We start from the raw sequence: 14,879 nt of genomic DNA, 5'->3' as shown, positions 1-14,879 counted from the left end.
GCTGAGGCCACCCCAGGCGGGGGGTGCGCGACCCCGGGGGGGCCTGCGGTCCCTGCGGCTGCGCGGGGGGGGTCCCTGCGCCTGCCCCCCGCCGCGGCGCTGCCCCTACAATCGCCTTCGCGGGGGGAAGGGTCCGGCCCCCCGCGGCCCTCGCTGCCGGGGTGCGAGCGGGAGCCTGTAGTGCAATTCGGGGAGGGGAGCCGAGCCCCCCGGCACGCGGTGGTGGTGGGGGGGGCCCGGGGGCGGCGCCGGCCCAGGGCGGGGCACTTCGGTCCCGCTGCTGCCCCCAGCCCCAGCTGGGCCCTCACCCCCTGCGCCGAGGGGGTTTCTCCCCACTTCCCACAGGGAGGATGGGGGCGAGGGCTGCCTGCACCTGAGAGGGAAAATAAAACCTCCTGTGGCCCCGCAGCGGGGGGGGGAGGAGGAGGAGGGGGAGGAAGGTGCTATTGCTGCGGAGGGGGCGAAGGAGAACGCGGGGAAGAGCGGCTGCGCGCGGGGGCGCGAGGGCCGGAATAAATAAATATGTACAGCGTATAAATAAATAGGGCAGGGACCGCCGCGGCGCGGAGCCAGGCGCCTCGGGGGCCTGGCCGCGCTCTAAGGCACGTGGGGGCCGCGCCGGGGGGCCACGGCCGCGCCGCAGTGACCACCGCGTGCGGTGCCACGGCTCCCCGAGGGCTGGCGGCCCCCGGCTGCTCCGCTCCGGCCCGGGTCGCGCCGGGCTGGCACGGCCGCCGCGGCGCTGGCCGCGATGGCCCCCGAACGAGCTGGGGCCGGCTCCCGCTGCCGTCCTTCACCGGGAGCCCCCGCGGAAGGTGCAGGGAACGGGCAGAAGAGGAGGGCTGGGGCCCCGCAGAGCGCTGCGTGACACGAGTCCGGTTCAGGAGGGGAGGGACGGGGACAGAGCGATGGCGTCCCCGTCGCCTCAGCTGCCAGCAGCGCAACTGCGGAAGGGGCCCGCGCGCCCCCGCCCCGCCTCGCTGGCTCCGGCGCCTGCCCCGTCCTCCTCAGTCCAGTTTCTCCAGCACGGAGGGGACGTAGACCAGGCTGAGCTCGCTCCCGAAGTTGCAGACGATGGCGGCGTTTTCCAGCACGAGGATCTGCCGCGCGGGCTGCGACTCGTTGCTCTTCCCCAGGTAGACGGTCTGGAGCAGGTCGCCGTAGCCGATGTCCCAGAAGGAGACGCAGCCCTGGCCTCCCGTCACCAGCAGGTTGTCGGAGATGACGCCCAGGCTGGCGCCGCAGCCCATCTCCTGCGCGGAAAGAGGGAACGTCAGGAGAGCCCAGCCCGCGGCGGGCGGCTGGGCGTGAACCGCTCCGCAGCCGCTCGGCTGCAGCCCCTCCGCCAGCCCTGACCGCTCCGCGGCCACCGACCTGCTGGATGGAGTAGAGCTTGATCCCCGAGCTGCGGTCCCAGATGCTGATGACGTCGTCCAAGCCGCTGCTGATGACGCAGGACGTGGTGCAGGTGAGGGACGTGACGTCCCCGCGGTGGGCGTACATGTGGCTGACCTTGCTCCCCGTCAGCACGTCCCAAAGGCAGATGGCACCGTCCTGGCCGCCGCTGGCCAGCGCCATGGTCTGCAGGGACACGCGCAGAACCGCGTCGAGACCCTGGCACGGCGCCCGTTCCGGGGCTCGGCAGTGCCGGGGACACGGGAAGCAGCCGAAGGCGGGGCCCAATTCCGAACACGGGCACGCTCCCAGGCCGCAGGAGGGCACGGGAATGCGGCTGGAAAACTGCACCGCGCCTTCCCTGCCTCCCTACGCGGGGCAACAGACCCCAAGCCCAGGCTCCCAGGTGTAGAGAAGCCTAAATTTAAATTAATTTAAACAGAGCTGCGCATGGGTGCGGCTCTCCTTTGTCCCAGGGGCCGTCAACCCCCCTCCAGGGAAAGGGCCTGCTGCGCCCGCAGGGAGCGGGATGGGAGAACCGGGGTTCAGCCTGAGCCGAAATCAGACCCGGGTCCCAGCCGCGGCGGGCCGGTGCTCACCTGATCCATGTACACGGCCGTGATCGCTCCCGAGTGGCCCTGCAGCGTGAAGAGGCAGCAGGAGTCCTCCAGCCGGAACACCTGCAGCGAGGGGCGGGCGGAGGTGAGCGGCCGCAGGGCAGCTGCGCTGCGGCGCGATGCGCCCTGAGCCCCCTCGCTCCTGCTAGCGAAGCCCCAGCGCTCACTTTCTCTCCCGTCACTGCCGTCCCCGCCTCGCGGCAGAGCCGGAGCCCGGCCGAGGTTCAGGGCAGCGAGGTCACAGGCGTGGCTGAGGGGACCGGTAGGGAGAAGGGGATGACTGAGATTAATTAATTAATTGGATATTAGGAAAAAAGTCCTTCACCCAAAGAGCTGTCAGGCGCTGGAACAGGCTGCCCAGGGAGGGGGCGGTCGCCATCCCCGGGGGGATTTAAAATACGCAGAGATGTGGGGCTCAGGGCCGTGGGTCAGTGGTGGAACTGGTGGTGCTCGGTTTGCGGTTGGACTCGACGATCTCAAAGATCTTTTCCAACCAAAACGGTTCTGTGACAACGACGGGCAGCACCCCCCGACCCCAGACCCCGGTACTCACGCAGCCGCCCAGCCCTAAGGGTCGGATCGCGCACCGGTCAGTACGACCTCGCGCAGGGCTCCGTCCTCGCAGCTCCCGTGGAGGACGAACGCCACACGGGGAGCTTCAGGGACGCGCCGTGTCGGGCTCCAGCCAGCCCACCCCGAACACGCACCTACCTCTGCCCCCTGCCCGCGTACGAGGCCAGCTCCCGCCCCGCAGGACGAGCGCCCGCGCCCCACTGGTTCCGGCGCAGCTGAGCACGCCTTACTCTCAGCGTGTGGTCCTGGCTCCCAGTGACCAGGCGTCCGGCCGCGGCCTTCAGCGCCGTGATGGGCTTCTGGTGGGCGCAGGACACGGTGTGGGTGAGCTGACACGTGATGACGTCGCTGCTGCTGAAGACGGGGGAGGACGGGATGCTGCTCCGGCTCGGGGCTCCTGCGGCGAGACAGGCAGGTGAGCCCACGCTGCAGCGGGGACAGACCAGAATCACCCAGAAACGGCGCGGTATCGGGGACGCCTGCGTGCTGAACTTCAAGGAATTGGAACCCTGTTCTCCCAAGAGCCGAACACTCGGCACTCTGGCTGACACCAGCAGAAGCTGCAGCTGCTCAGCACTCACGAACAACTGGAAGAGGGTAGGTTTAAACCGGATTTAAGGAGGAAATTCTTCACTGTGAGGGTGGTGGGGCACCGGCCCAGGGTGCCCAGAGAGGCGGTGGATGCCCCATCCCTGGAAACATCCCAGGCCAGGTTGGCCGGGGCTCTGAGCAACCTGATCCGGTTGGAGACGTCCCTGCTCCGTGCGGGGGGTCGGGCTGGGTGGGCTGTAACGGGCCCTTCCCGCCCAAACCAGTCTGGGATCCCAAGCCTGAGGTCCCTGGAGCAGTATCCCCGTCACAGAGGCAGAGAGCAAACCTCGCTGAGGGAGAAAATAAGTGAGAAGCAGGAGAGGAAAGCGGTGCGGGGCAGAGCTGACCCTGGAACCAGGCCTCAGCCTCCAGGCTGGAGCACACCAGCACTCCGGACGCTGTCCCTGCACGGGAACTCCCAAGGCATCCCTCACCTCTGCACAGCACCGGGTTTGGCATCCTGCGGCACGGGGCGTTTTGGAGCCGAGCGTTATTACGAAGCGGGTGCGAGGAAGGAGGCAAGGGAAGAGGAAAAGGCCCGGCAGAGCTCGGAGCGGTGCGCAGCACGCTGGGACGCGTGCGTACCTCGGAACTGCAGGTGGTTCAAGGACGTGCGCGTCTCCAGCGAAAAGAAATCCAAAGAACCGTTCAAGCGGGCGGCGACGATCCTGAGGGAGAAACGCAGGCAGGTGAGGGGAGGCCGTTCCCCGCTCCCGGAGGGCGAGGAGCCCGGAGAGCAGACGCCTTCCGAGGCGGAGCACCGACCCCACGGGCTCTCCCTGTGACAGGGAGCTCCTGACCGCAAGGAACAGGCTCAGAAATTTTATACAGCTCAGAATAAACTGGAGGCTGGCAGTGCCGCTTGAATAGCAGCACGCAGAGAGCAGCGACCCGAAGGATCCACCTCCCAGCCGTGGGAGAGCTGTGGGAGCCCCTGCAGCTGCAGCCGCTCCGTCTCATGGCAGGCGGGTGAGGGCCGGGGTCCTGGCCGGCCCCCGCGTTCCCGCCCCTCGCAGCGAGGCCGAGCACAAACCTGTTGTTCAGGAAGACGAGCGCCGTGATGCCAGATTGACCTTCGTCGTTACTGCTGCGCAGGGTCCCCTCGATGGCGTCCCAAACCTGGAAGGAGAAGGGGTTAACGCCGTGACCTGACGTGGAGGAGCCGGTGATCCACCCAACAGCTACCCTGCTTCTCCGAAGAAAATCCCCTGAGGACCACCGCCCCGGTCCATCACGGACACCATGCGCACGGTTGTGCCCTGCTCTGCCCGGAGGTCTGCCCAACACCGCGCACGCGGGGCTGCCCGCAGCGGCAGGGACGGAGGATCACGCTTCCTTCCAGCGTCACGGCCAATATTTAATCGAGACCCACGCCCGGCGGCAGCACCGGCCGCGCGCCCCCCGTCCCCAGCTCTTCGCTCCCAGTCGGCCCCACATCTGCCCAGTTCCGAGCAGGAAATGCTCCAGATTTTGAAGCAATATTGAGGTGTGGACTGGAAACAAGACTCAGCAGCAAAGTTCAGTCAGTGTCTCAAGGCAGCGGCTCAGAAGAACGCCTCCGAGCTCAAAGCCGAGTGTCAAGGGCAAAGGAAAACAAGGGAACGGCCTGCGGCGTTGCGGGAAGAGTGAGAGCTGCTCACAGGCAGCACAGGCAGAACAGGTCCAAAATAATTTTAAAAATTATTTCAAAATGTATTTGTTTAAAAAACCCTGCATTTATTTTGAAGGAAAACTTCTAACTTGATTTCCAAAAATGAAATTAAACTAATTCTGAAAGGTCTCACTGGAGCTGATTTCCATTTCCAATTAAAATTTCCTTCAAGCTCCGTATCGTTCCCACAGAATTCCCACTCATTTTACGTCGTTTCATGACTGACCAGCGCCACGACTTACTGACACGGCAACCTTTAAGCTTCTGTGCTCTGAAGGAGCTGCAGTTATTCAGCACTAACGGAAGGACTTTTCCCCTTACGCTAAGAATCTCCTTGAGCTGAAATATTTCGTCCCTCAAGAACCAGAAAAGAAGATCAGCAAAGCGCTGATCAAAGCAGAAGCCATTTCGCAGACTTGAAAAACCGATCGCAGGTGGTAACACGCGCTGTACAACTGCTGTTCTGCTCTAAGACCAAATCAAGGCGAAAGGCTGCGACGTCCAGCGCAGGAGAGGAACTCCTGCCCCGGGGCCTGCTGTAGCGCACACGCTGAGAGGCTGCGTGCTGGTGCAGGCGCTCCGGCGCAGGCACAGAGCCCCGGCGGCAGCTCGCCCAGCGCCTGGGCCGGCTGTGAGCCTTCGCTCCTCACCTCCAGCTTCCCGTTACTGCGGCCGGCCACGATCAGGTTCCCTTGCAGGTCCAGGCTCCAGACAGAGCTCTCCAGATCTCCTCCCCAGGAAGGAAGCGGTGCCGATTTGTCAAATCCCGTCAAAGACTCGTCCCCCAGGCTCCTTCTGCGGCCGCCGCAGCCTCCCTCCTCGGTGCCGCAGCCCAGCGAGCGGGGACTGCCGCTCCCCGCGCAGAAGCCCGCCGGCCCGTGCGGGGCTGCGAGGCCAGGGAAGCTCAGGCAGTTGGAGGAGCCGTGCTCTTCGTACACTTTACCGACCAGGCTGCTGAAGTCGTAGCCGCTCTCCTTCTGGCGAGCGCCCACAGCACGGAGCCGCGGCTCCGACTCGGCCACCTTCACCTGCTCGGAGAAGTTCGTGTCGATGAGAGAGGTGAGGTCTGGCTGGTCGCAGAAAAGCGGAGGCTGGGGCGGGCCGAGCAGCCTTTTGAGCTGGTGACTGTTCTCAAAGGAGTCATCCAGACCGCTCTTGCCGTCGGGACTGTGATCCCAGCTCTCCTGGTAATCAAAAATGCCGCTGCTGTCTCTCCGCAACCTGAAACACAGCAATGAAAGCTCAGAGCTCCCACCTCGGCCGTGGGGGAGGGACGACTGCTCGCGGAGGAGCCTGCACCAGCGGCGGTGGCGGGATCGGCCCGCGGGTGAACGCCGTGCGACGGACGCCGCGTACCTCGGTTTGGGAATGACGGTGAGGCAGTCGCCAGTCTGAGCATCCCACACGCGGATCTGGCCCACCAGGCAGCAGCTGACAAGCAGCATCCCGTCGCTAGCCAGGCACTCGATGTCCTGGGAAGGAAGGACAGCACAGCTGAGCGCGGGGCACCGCCCAGGCCTCTGGGCTCTGACAGACGATAAATTTTACGTCAAAACTACACGGCTGGCTTGGGGATGCTCCGAGAGCACGAGTACGTCTTTGCCCAGAGTCCCAGACGTGCACTACACTGCCGCAAATCAAACTGACTCCGACTGTCTTCCCTTTCCCTGACAAAGAATGTCCCAAAGAGATGGCGGGATCGGGAGCAGAGGTGCAGCCTCTCTGGAAGACACCGCACAGCGTTTCAAACTCCACCTGCCTGGGTGCCCGAGCGCTTCGTTTCATCTCAGAACAGGAAGAAACATCTTTCCCCTCAAGAAAAAGGAGTGAACTGAGCAGCAGCACACTTCCGTGCAAAACCACGGATGCTTTTAGCGCCGGAAACAACATTTTAGAGCCCAAACCTACGCACTGATTTTTGGGAAGCGGGGAAAAAAGGATCCGGCAGGCATTAAGTATCAGGAATCTTGAGCTACGCCAGCAAAGACGGCGGGATCAGCCCAGGCCAGAAACGCCAAGAGCCAGCCTACCATGAGGTGACCCCTGAGGACCAAGGGGACGATCTCCGTCTCGGGCGGGGAGTAGCCGTAATCGTCGCAGGGCAGGTCCCCCCTCTTCCTCCTGCTGTGCGAGAGCCCGTTCTGCCCGTAGTTCTTGGGGCAGAACACCCGGTAGAGGCAGAAGAGCAGGAGGACCAGGATAATGCCCGAGGCCAGACCCAGAGCGGCCACCCTGGTGGGAAAGACAAAGACAAGAGGACGGTGAGATAAAAGATCCAGCTACTGGTCCACAGATAGACAGAGTTTGAAAAATGCTGCTCTAAATTTGTCAGCTGAGAAAAATTTCCAATAAGCTAGAGTGATTTCTGGAAAATGAAAGGATTTTTTTAATGGGAAAATGTCAATTTCAACAAGATTTTTGGACTTTTCAGGAAGCATAGCAATTCAGACTCCAAGAAAACCGCTGGATGGGGATTGGGATAATGTAAAGCACGTTCGACGCAGCCAAAGGAGAAGGGCAGATGCAGACGTCTCCTGCCAGCGGACTCTGAAAAGACAGCGCCAGGAGAGATGAACTTAACCCTGCGCTAGCCGAGCTAGAACCTCCTGAGCATTACGGGATTTTGCACCGAAGCTTTAAAATTATTTGTCGCTCTCCTTCTTTTTTTCCCCCTCCAGGAGAGCCAGCGAGCAATCCGTGTCTCCCAGGGAGCTAAGGCACGTCTCGGACTCGTTTACTTGTAAAGGGTGACATCCTGGTGCCCGTGCAGCTTGGCTGAGGCTCGGTCGGGCTGGGCCTCGGCACCCAGCTTCCCGCCGCCCGAAGACAAGAAGGGGTGGTAGCGGTTAGCCTCCTGCGGATGGCGCACTTCTAAGGCCTCCTGTGGGTTCAGGTAGAGCGTGACGGGGATCGCTGGGAGGATGCTGATGTATCTGAAGGAGCGGAAAGACGAGAACAGCTTAGGAACAACGAATGCAAAACACACAAAATCCTCAGAGGTTACCCAGCTCATCTTCTCGCCAGCAGCCAAGGCAGGTCTCAGGATTCACCTTCAGCCCAGTAGCTTCAGGGACTCCAAACTGAAGACCTCCTTTGAAATATTTTTCTCTAAAGACACTCCCCAGGTCGTAACCCTTAACCCTCTGGAAGAGGTTAACAGCCAACAGAGGACTGAACCAGTGAGGAGATCAAACGCATCTCCCAGATTTCCGCACGGATGTAATGATCTGGCCCAGCTTCCCGTATGCTGCAGGCCAGAAGATCTCACCAAGCCGTTTCTCCAGCCCAGACGTCTCTGCTCCTCACCTCTCCCAGCCCCTTCCCTTCCAGATGAACGTACATTGTTTTACAAAATTCTAAACGCGTCACCTCCCAAAAATGTCAGCTCTAGGAGGAAGGAAGGTAACGAGCAGGTAAAACACCCAAGAGCACAGGAGAGACACTCAACCCTGATTCTCAAACAGTCCTGGAGAGTTTGGGGAGTCCAGGGAGGGCCTGCTTAATAGTCTCCTCCTGAAGAGACATGTGGAGTAAGCTACGTGGAACACAAATTATCTGACTGAGAAGGACGAAGGACCGAAGAGAGAAAAACACCTGGAGTCAATTCCACAGGGAATCCCGAGTGCCTGCGGCACTCGACACCAACACACTTGCCTTTTGGCCAGAGTGATGTTGTAGTAGCTGAAGAGGGACGGCCAGTGTCTGAAGGACAGCTTCCTCCAAATCTCCTCATCCTCTGCTCCCCAGGTAACCTCTGCTTCAGCTCCAAGCTCCGCCTGCCCATTCCCTCTGCCCTCCGGTCCGTGGGCCCACGTGTGCTGGTTTGTCTCCAGCTCGCTCAGGGGCTCCAGCCCCGACTTCTGGTCCCGCTGCTGCGTCTGGTTCTCCAACAGCTGTATAGGGTCCGACGGGAAGACCGAGAGATCGATCTTGGGGTCCCCGGCAGGCAGGACCCCACCAGGAACAGGCATAGGAGGCAGAACTGCTTCGCCCAAAGGACTTTGTTCGGTGACCTGTGACGTGAGGTAGGTGCGGAGGCCAGCAGGATCCGTGTAAACCAGGATTCCGATCCAGATCACCGTCCCAGCCTGTACATCAGCAGTGGAGGGACGAGCTCGTTTAGTACCTGGCCTTCACACTCCGCCCCCAGATCAACCTCCCAAGCGAGGGTACGCCTCGCACTCCGGTACCAGTCACCACCTCGCTCCCCGCAGACACTTATCCTCCAAGAGCACTGGGAGAGGTTCCAGAGCACGCACAAAAACGGAGTGGAAAAAAGCATTCCGTGAGCCCCCCGATGGCAAGGACCCCACTTCTCCCACACAAGCGCCCAGCAGGGAAGAGACCCCTCGCTGGCGGCTGGGACCAGCGCGTCTGCCACCCTCAAAAGGGGACTGGGAAGGCTTCACCCGGGGTTCTGCTCCAGGAACTCTGCACGGCCTGCCGCAGCAGCCACGGCCCGCAGACTGCCGTGTTAATTTAACTTAAACTGCCGCCTGCGTTAGCCGACAGTGACAGACCGGGCTGCGGTGTGTCGTGGAGGAACGCACGCGTTCCTCGCGTCCCTGACAGCCCCCAGGGCAGAGCTGGGGAGAGGAGAGGGGCAGTAACTGGTGTAACCGCTGCGGTTGCACTTGCAAAAGGAAAAGCCTGTCTTTCGTGGAGCAAAATCTCTCCATGTCTTTACATTATCTGCAGGAACAAAACGTGATCCTGCTCCGTAAACAGCTTCTCTCTCCACTCATACAGTCCTTGAAAATCTGCTCATACAAAAGCAGACCTTTGTCTCAAAGTGAATATCAGAAAATCACCCACGACCGCCCGAAGAGCAGAGCCCCGCAGCTAATGCACACAGAGCGATGTTCTCACAAAAGAATTTCTTGAACGGCATTTCCCGTGGGGCAGGGGAACAAGGATGCACGAAAATGTTGGGCTTTTCCCCCCCCCGGGAGTCTGTTTGGGTGGGGTTAGTGTCGGCATACCATGATGAGCCTCTGGGCCAGGCGGGTCCTGGCGAAGAAGTAAATCACCCGCAGCCTCTTCGGCAGGCGCAGGTTCCTGAAAGACGACGGCTGGAGGGTGATGGTGTGGGGGGTGGCAGGCCGCATAGCTGGCTGGCGCTCGTAGCGCTGAGAGCGGCTGACGGGCTTCGCCGGGGGCATGCAGGCTTCTGCCGGCAACCGTTTGTTCAGATCAGCGAGCTGCCAAGGGAAAAGCGAAGGTGTGAGTGCCGCGGTGACGCGGTCCCTTGAGAGAAGTGAGTGCAGAGGCCGCTATCGTCGATACGCGCCTGTGTCTGAGTTCCCACCTTCATTCTTGAGTCAGTCTGGGCTGGCTTCTCTCTGGTGCGCAGCCACGGTCACCTGCTTGTGACCGTGTCTCCTTCCAGCCCGTTCACCTCAAATCTGCATGTTTATGTACCCGAGGGCCTCTCGTTCCCTCAAGCACCCTGTCCCCAATCCCTGCGCACGCGTAACCAAGCAAGTACTGCCCCGGAACTTTCACAGCTTGGCCTTTTCTGTTTGGAGAGTGAAAATCCCAGGGCGCGCTTCCTTTAATCCTTCCACAACAGCAGAGAAGGTGAGCCCACGGCAAAAGCCCGGGCTTCCGGCCCTTCCTTACCTCCATCCGGCGAATGTCAATGGAGAGCACGGTGGTGAAGAAAAACATCTGCAGAAAGAAGTCAGACACCAGCCCCACCACAGCGAAGAGGCAGAACTCCTGCGGACAGGACACACTGATTAGCTACGGCAGCCACGGGACGACGGCAAAGATTTCAACTCCGGAAAACGGGCAACTCTTGCCGAGAGCACAGGTCTGAGCCTGTTCTACCGACAAATCCTGTTACCGACGTTTTGTAATAGTCGAGATTGCGATGCTAGGAAAGCCCCCGTGAGAACTCAAGAGCGTGTTTATTCAGGTTCGCGTCCTTTGTTCTTAGCTGTAAAACATCAAAGCACTACGGGAAAAACCGGCAGCCACAAAAAAAACCCAGTCACGAAGCCGCGGCAGCCACAGCTGCCGATCGCCAGGCCAAGCGGCCTCCAAGAGCCACAGCTTCCCGCACTTCACCAATAAAGCCCGGCCCTGATGTAAAACTCCTGCAGGAACAGGGGTTGCTCGGGAACTGGATCAATCGCTCTCCAACCAGAGACACCACTGAGGCCACCGAGCACCTGCGTACGCGTTGGTAGCCGTTCTCCGGGGCCCCAGCTAAACCATTTCTGCTTAAATCGCGCTTTTGGCTGACGTACGTTGGATTTCAGTCCTACACCTGCAGAAGAAACGTCCCGTACCCACTTGCAGAGGTCTCTCAACTCCAAGTATATGGGAAAGGACGTTCGCAAGAGGCGGCATTTCCCAAACGTGCTGTAATGCTCCGCGTTCCCCAGCAGGTGCCATTGCAGAAATGAGGATGAAAAGGTTCTGCCCAGCAGCGGAAACGCACTCAGCTCCCAGATGACCCCTACCAAACAAACGCACCCTCTTACCCTGACCCCCCCTATTGCCATCCCCTCTCCCCCACTACCTTCAAAACTTCACAGCAACACTGAATTAAAATATATTTGGGAGGTGTTTTGTTTCCCTCGGAGGGAGAAACTTCTGTCGGGACCGAGAAAGGAGCTAGTAAACGCGCGGAGACGAAGAAAGCCGAACGTAAGCCGGAGTGAAAACCTTAGGCTAAACGCCACGTTAAAGACTCCGGCCCTCACTTGCAGAACAGGGCTGGCAAACACCCACCGCCCCCCGCTGCCTGCTGCCCCAGGCGTGGCGTTCTCACTGCCTGCCGGGACACAGCCTAAGGGGCAGGACAGAGGCCGCAGAGATTCGTTTCTCTGGTCCCTCTCCAACGTCTTCCCCAGGTTCTTGCGTAAGGCCAGAGGCCAGTGTGAGCAGAGCGAAGGGAAAGGCTATCCAAAACCACTAAGCGAGCCTTGAAGCCGCCCCGTCCTGTCCAAACCGTTCTCAAAACATAAACAATCGACGGCTCGTTATTTAAAAATCAGCGTGATGCCAAACGAGACCACCCACCGGGCCAGCGGCCCCTGCCCAAACCTCCCGGCGCCAGCAGCACAAGGAAGCAGGTTCCCATCAGGATTTTCTCTTCAGCCCCTTCCCCAACATCAGACAGGAGGATTTGGGAGCAGAGGGATGAAAGCACAACACAGGTTCCTCTCTCAAGGGGAAAACCCGAAGGAAAGCAACGTCCGTCTGGATTTCACCCAGACCTCGGCAAACACAGACTGCGCGAACGGCAGGCTCTGCACAGAGATGCTAATTCTGTGCTTGGGAGCACAGACATCTGAAGCTGCTAGCCCAGTCCAAAATCTTCTTCTCCTTGGATACTGCACGCCCTACGGCAAAACCCAGCGGGATTTCTGTGGGTGCAGGACTGGGCTATTGGTGCGTGAAGTAGCGGGTAAGAGGTGGAAAGCACAGGACGAGCGCTCAGCGTGCACCCCTGCAGCATCCCAGGACCTTCCACAGTGCCAGCAGAACGGGGCTCTCCACCCACCTGCCACGCAAGGCAAGAGGATTCCATCGCTGCTCGCAGTTAGGAGGGATTTAAAGGCAAGGCACAATTCTCAACCGAAGTCAAACTATTTTAGGACAAAGAGAGCCAAGAAAATCAAAGAAAATTCCCTTCTGCCAAATGAGTTGCACTGCCAAGGAGTAACTGAGAAAAACAAGACCCGTTACGGCCCTCGGCACAGGTGAGAGCTCTCAGCAGAGAAACGCCTCCCTCTTCTGCCGTCCCTGTACCAGACAGCACGCTCCCTCTGCCAGCCGAGAGCAAAGGGCCCTGCCAGATTTACGCCGCCCGGCGCTCTTCCCGCCAGCTTCCTTGGACTCTGCCACGCGCGCACAGCACGTTATCTGGAAAGCGTCCTTCGCTCTCAGGGACGAAGATAAGGGGCACACGCCAGCCTCCCGCAGATCGGCCGTCAGTCGTTGACAGCATCCCTGCCAGATCCTTCCCAAGCAGCCAAGGACAGGCAGGATCACGCGGAGGGCAGAGTGGACGTCGTCGCGTGTGTCAGAACGCTGTAATGAACAGGCTGCTTTAACAGAGAGAACACCGCGGTGTGGGCACGGTGTCACTTCTCCCCACGGCTCTGCCCCGTCCCTTTTACCGTACTCCTTTATCTCCTGTCACAGTGCGCCCTGCCAGCTCCTCTACAGCAGAGTAGTTTCTTTCCGACGAGAACGCGAACCGTCCCAGCAGCACCCACACCGCCGGGCCGCTGGCACTACGCTCGCTTCACAGGTACCGTCAGGCTTCGCTTCCCGAGGTCAGGCGGGGCAGCAATGAAAGGGGCCAAAAGGTGTTAATCCACCACACGAACGAGCCCAATTTAGGCCCAAAGGATGGATCATGCCAGCTTCTGAGCTCAGCAATTTCTGCAATCAGCTTCAAGTGAAAAAAAAATAAATCAGGCCACCATGGGTGGCTGGCTGGAGCCTGGGGAATTCTACCGTAGCTCCTCTTGCTGTCTTCTTGGATACCGAGAGAGAAGCTCAGGAACTGCAAAGTTCAGCCTGTGATGCTCCAGTCCAACCTGAACGTTTCATCTTCTTAGATAATAATACTTCAACCTGCGGTCTCTACTGGTGATTCCCCGATGTTAAAGCGAGGATACAGACAACCCACGCCTCTCCACGCAGGTCACGCGTGGCCAGCGAGCACCTAGCCAGGGCGCGGAGTAGCCTCCAGCTACAGCGATGCCGGGCCGCTGCTGCCTCCGCTGGCTGACTGCGCCGCCGGAGATTCGCAGAGACAGCGGGCTGGCACCTCGCTGAAGCCTGGCTGCAGAGGTGCTGCGGAACTGGCGAGGAGGATTTGTCTAAGCACCACTTCTGCTCGTGCAGCTCAGCAGGAACAAGCCCTGCTTGGTCAAGGATCAGAAACCAAATGGTGTCAGCGTCCTGACACGACCCAGCAAGCACAGTCCTGAAAAGGGGACTGCGCAGCAGAGAAAGGAACACGCTGCGAGGAGAAGACCTCGATGCTACCTTCAGTGCAGCACAGACCCAACGACACGACCCGACAGATCATTCCACCTGAAGGTTTTGGTTTAGCCACCCACGCAACAGAGACAGGGATGTCTGTGCTGGTAAAAACCTACAGATGTGTCACTGGCGAAAGAGCCCCAAACAGACTGTCCACCTGCACCCTCGAAGCAGATATTCTGCTGTAGGGGTTGGTTTTTCCCCGCCATCCGCTCAGAAGGTGGATGAGCCAGCTCACAAACAGGCACTTGAAGGCTGGGATAAAGGCATCCCCACAGCAAAGGCACTGGGCATGCCGAGTCCTGCCGCAGGAAGCTCATCTCCACAAGGAGCATGGATGGGCGGGCAGGAGGGAAACGAGCCCCTGCTCTGGCTGCTCTTGGGGCTGTGGCAGCAAAGTGATCAGCCCCATCATCGGGGCTGAGAGCCATCACGATGAGCAAGGATCCAGGGACAACAACTGGATGAACCCAATGTGCAAGGATCCTGACTGGGGAGACTGGGGATGGAGGGGCAGTTGCTGTCCAGAGGGCGTGCTCCTAGAGGGATACTCACCTGGATGGCTGGGACAAGGGTGAAATACCCGATCAAGATGATCCCGAGCTCCGTGGCCATGTTCTTCATAATCGACCAGCTCTCGTTGCTCAGGCCTGGAGAAGGAACGACAACGATAGGTAAAGAATGCAAAGACAGGTAAAAGGAGACCGCTCACTAGTGGACATCACTCCAGAATATCTCTTCCCTGATGTCTAGAAATATTTTTTTAAGTTTGTAAAAGACGTTTATCCATGGTTTGATCACACCTGAATTCTCACAGAGGTGCAGAGTGGACCTATAATAGAGAAGATAATTTGTCACGGACTCAGCAGAACTTCTCATGACCTGTGGACTGCACTTACGATATTCACGACACGAGAGGACAAGGTGCTGAATATCCATACCAGGAGATACAGCTCTCCCTTACCAACACTTTTTAAATCTTGTTTAGCCAGTGCTTCAGTCAACAGTCTTAAAAAGCAGAGCCCACAACTGCAGGCTTA

General features: G+C 59.7%; 1 protein-coding gene across 2 annotated transcripts in view; it reads right to left on the bottom strand.

Annotated features, from left to right (window-relative positions):
* Positions 1 to 45: 45 nt before the first annotated feature.
* Positions 46 to 14,879, bottom strand: part of SCAP (SREBF chaperone) — a 55,332-nt gene continuing 40,498 nt past the window's right edge. For both annotated transcript variants that reach the window (XM_086741646.1, XM_086741645.1), the window contains 14 exons: positions 14,395 to 14,489; positions 10,450 to 10,548; positions 9,810 to 10,028; positions 8,482 to 8,915; positions 7,566 to 7,760; positions 6,858 to 7,059; positions 6,184 to 6,299; positions 5,478 to 6,048; positions 4,210 to 4,295; positions 3,762 to 3,844; positions 2,816 to 2,982; positions 1,995 to 2,075; positions 1,375 to 1,581; positions 46 to 1,253 (listed from right to left, as the gene is read on the bottom strand). In XM_086741646.1, coding sequence (XP_086597772.1) covers positions 1,008 to 1,253; positions 1,375 to 1,581; positions 1,995 to 2,075; positions 2,816 to 2,982; positions 3,762 to 3,844; positions 4,210 to 4,295; positions 5,478 to 6,048; positions 6,184 to 6,299; positions 6,858 to 7,059; positions 7,566 to 7,760; positions 8,482 to 8,915; positions 9,810 to 10,028; positions 10,450 to 10,548; positions 14,395 to 14,489 — 2,801 coding nt within the window. In that variant the 3' untranslated portion in view covers positions 46 to 1,007. The remainder of the gene's footprint in view (positions 1,254 to 1,374; positions 1,582 to 1,994; positions 2,076 to 2,815; positions 2,983 to 3,761; positions 3,845 to 4,209; positions 4,296 to 5,477; positions 6,049 to 6,183; positions 6,300 to 6,857; positions 7,060 to 7,565; positions 7,761 to 8,481; positions 8,916 to 9,809; positions 10,029 to 10,449; positions 10,549 to 14,394; positions 14,490 to 14,879) is intronic.

The sequence above is a fragment of the Chlamydotis macqueenii genome, chromosome 2 (genome assembly GCF_036417535.1).
Source record: "Chlamydotis macqueenii isolate bChlMac1 chromosome 2, bChlMac1.mat, whole genome shotgun sequence".
Taxonomy (NCBI): domain Eukaryota; kingdom Metazoa; phylum Chordata; class Aves; order Otidiformes; family Otididae; genus Chlamydotis; species Chlamydotis macqueenii.
This window is presented reverse-complemented; position numbering and strand designations above follow the sequence as displayed.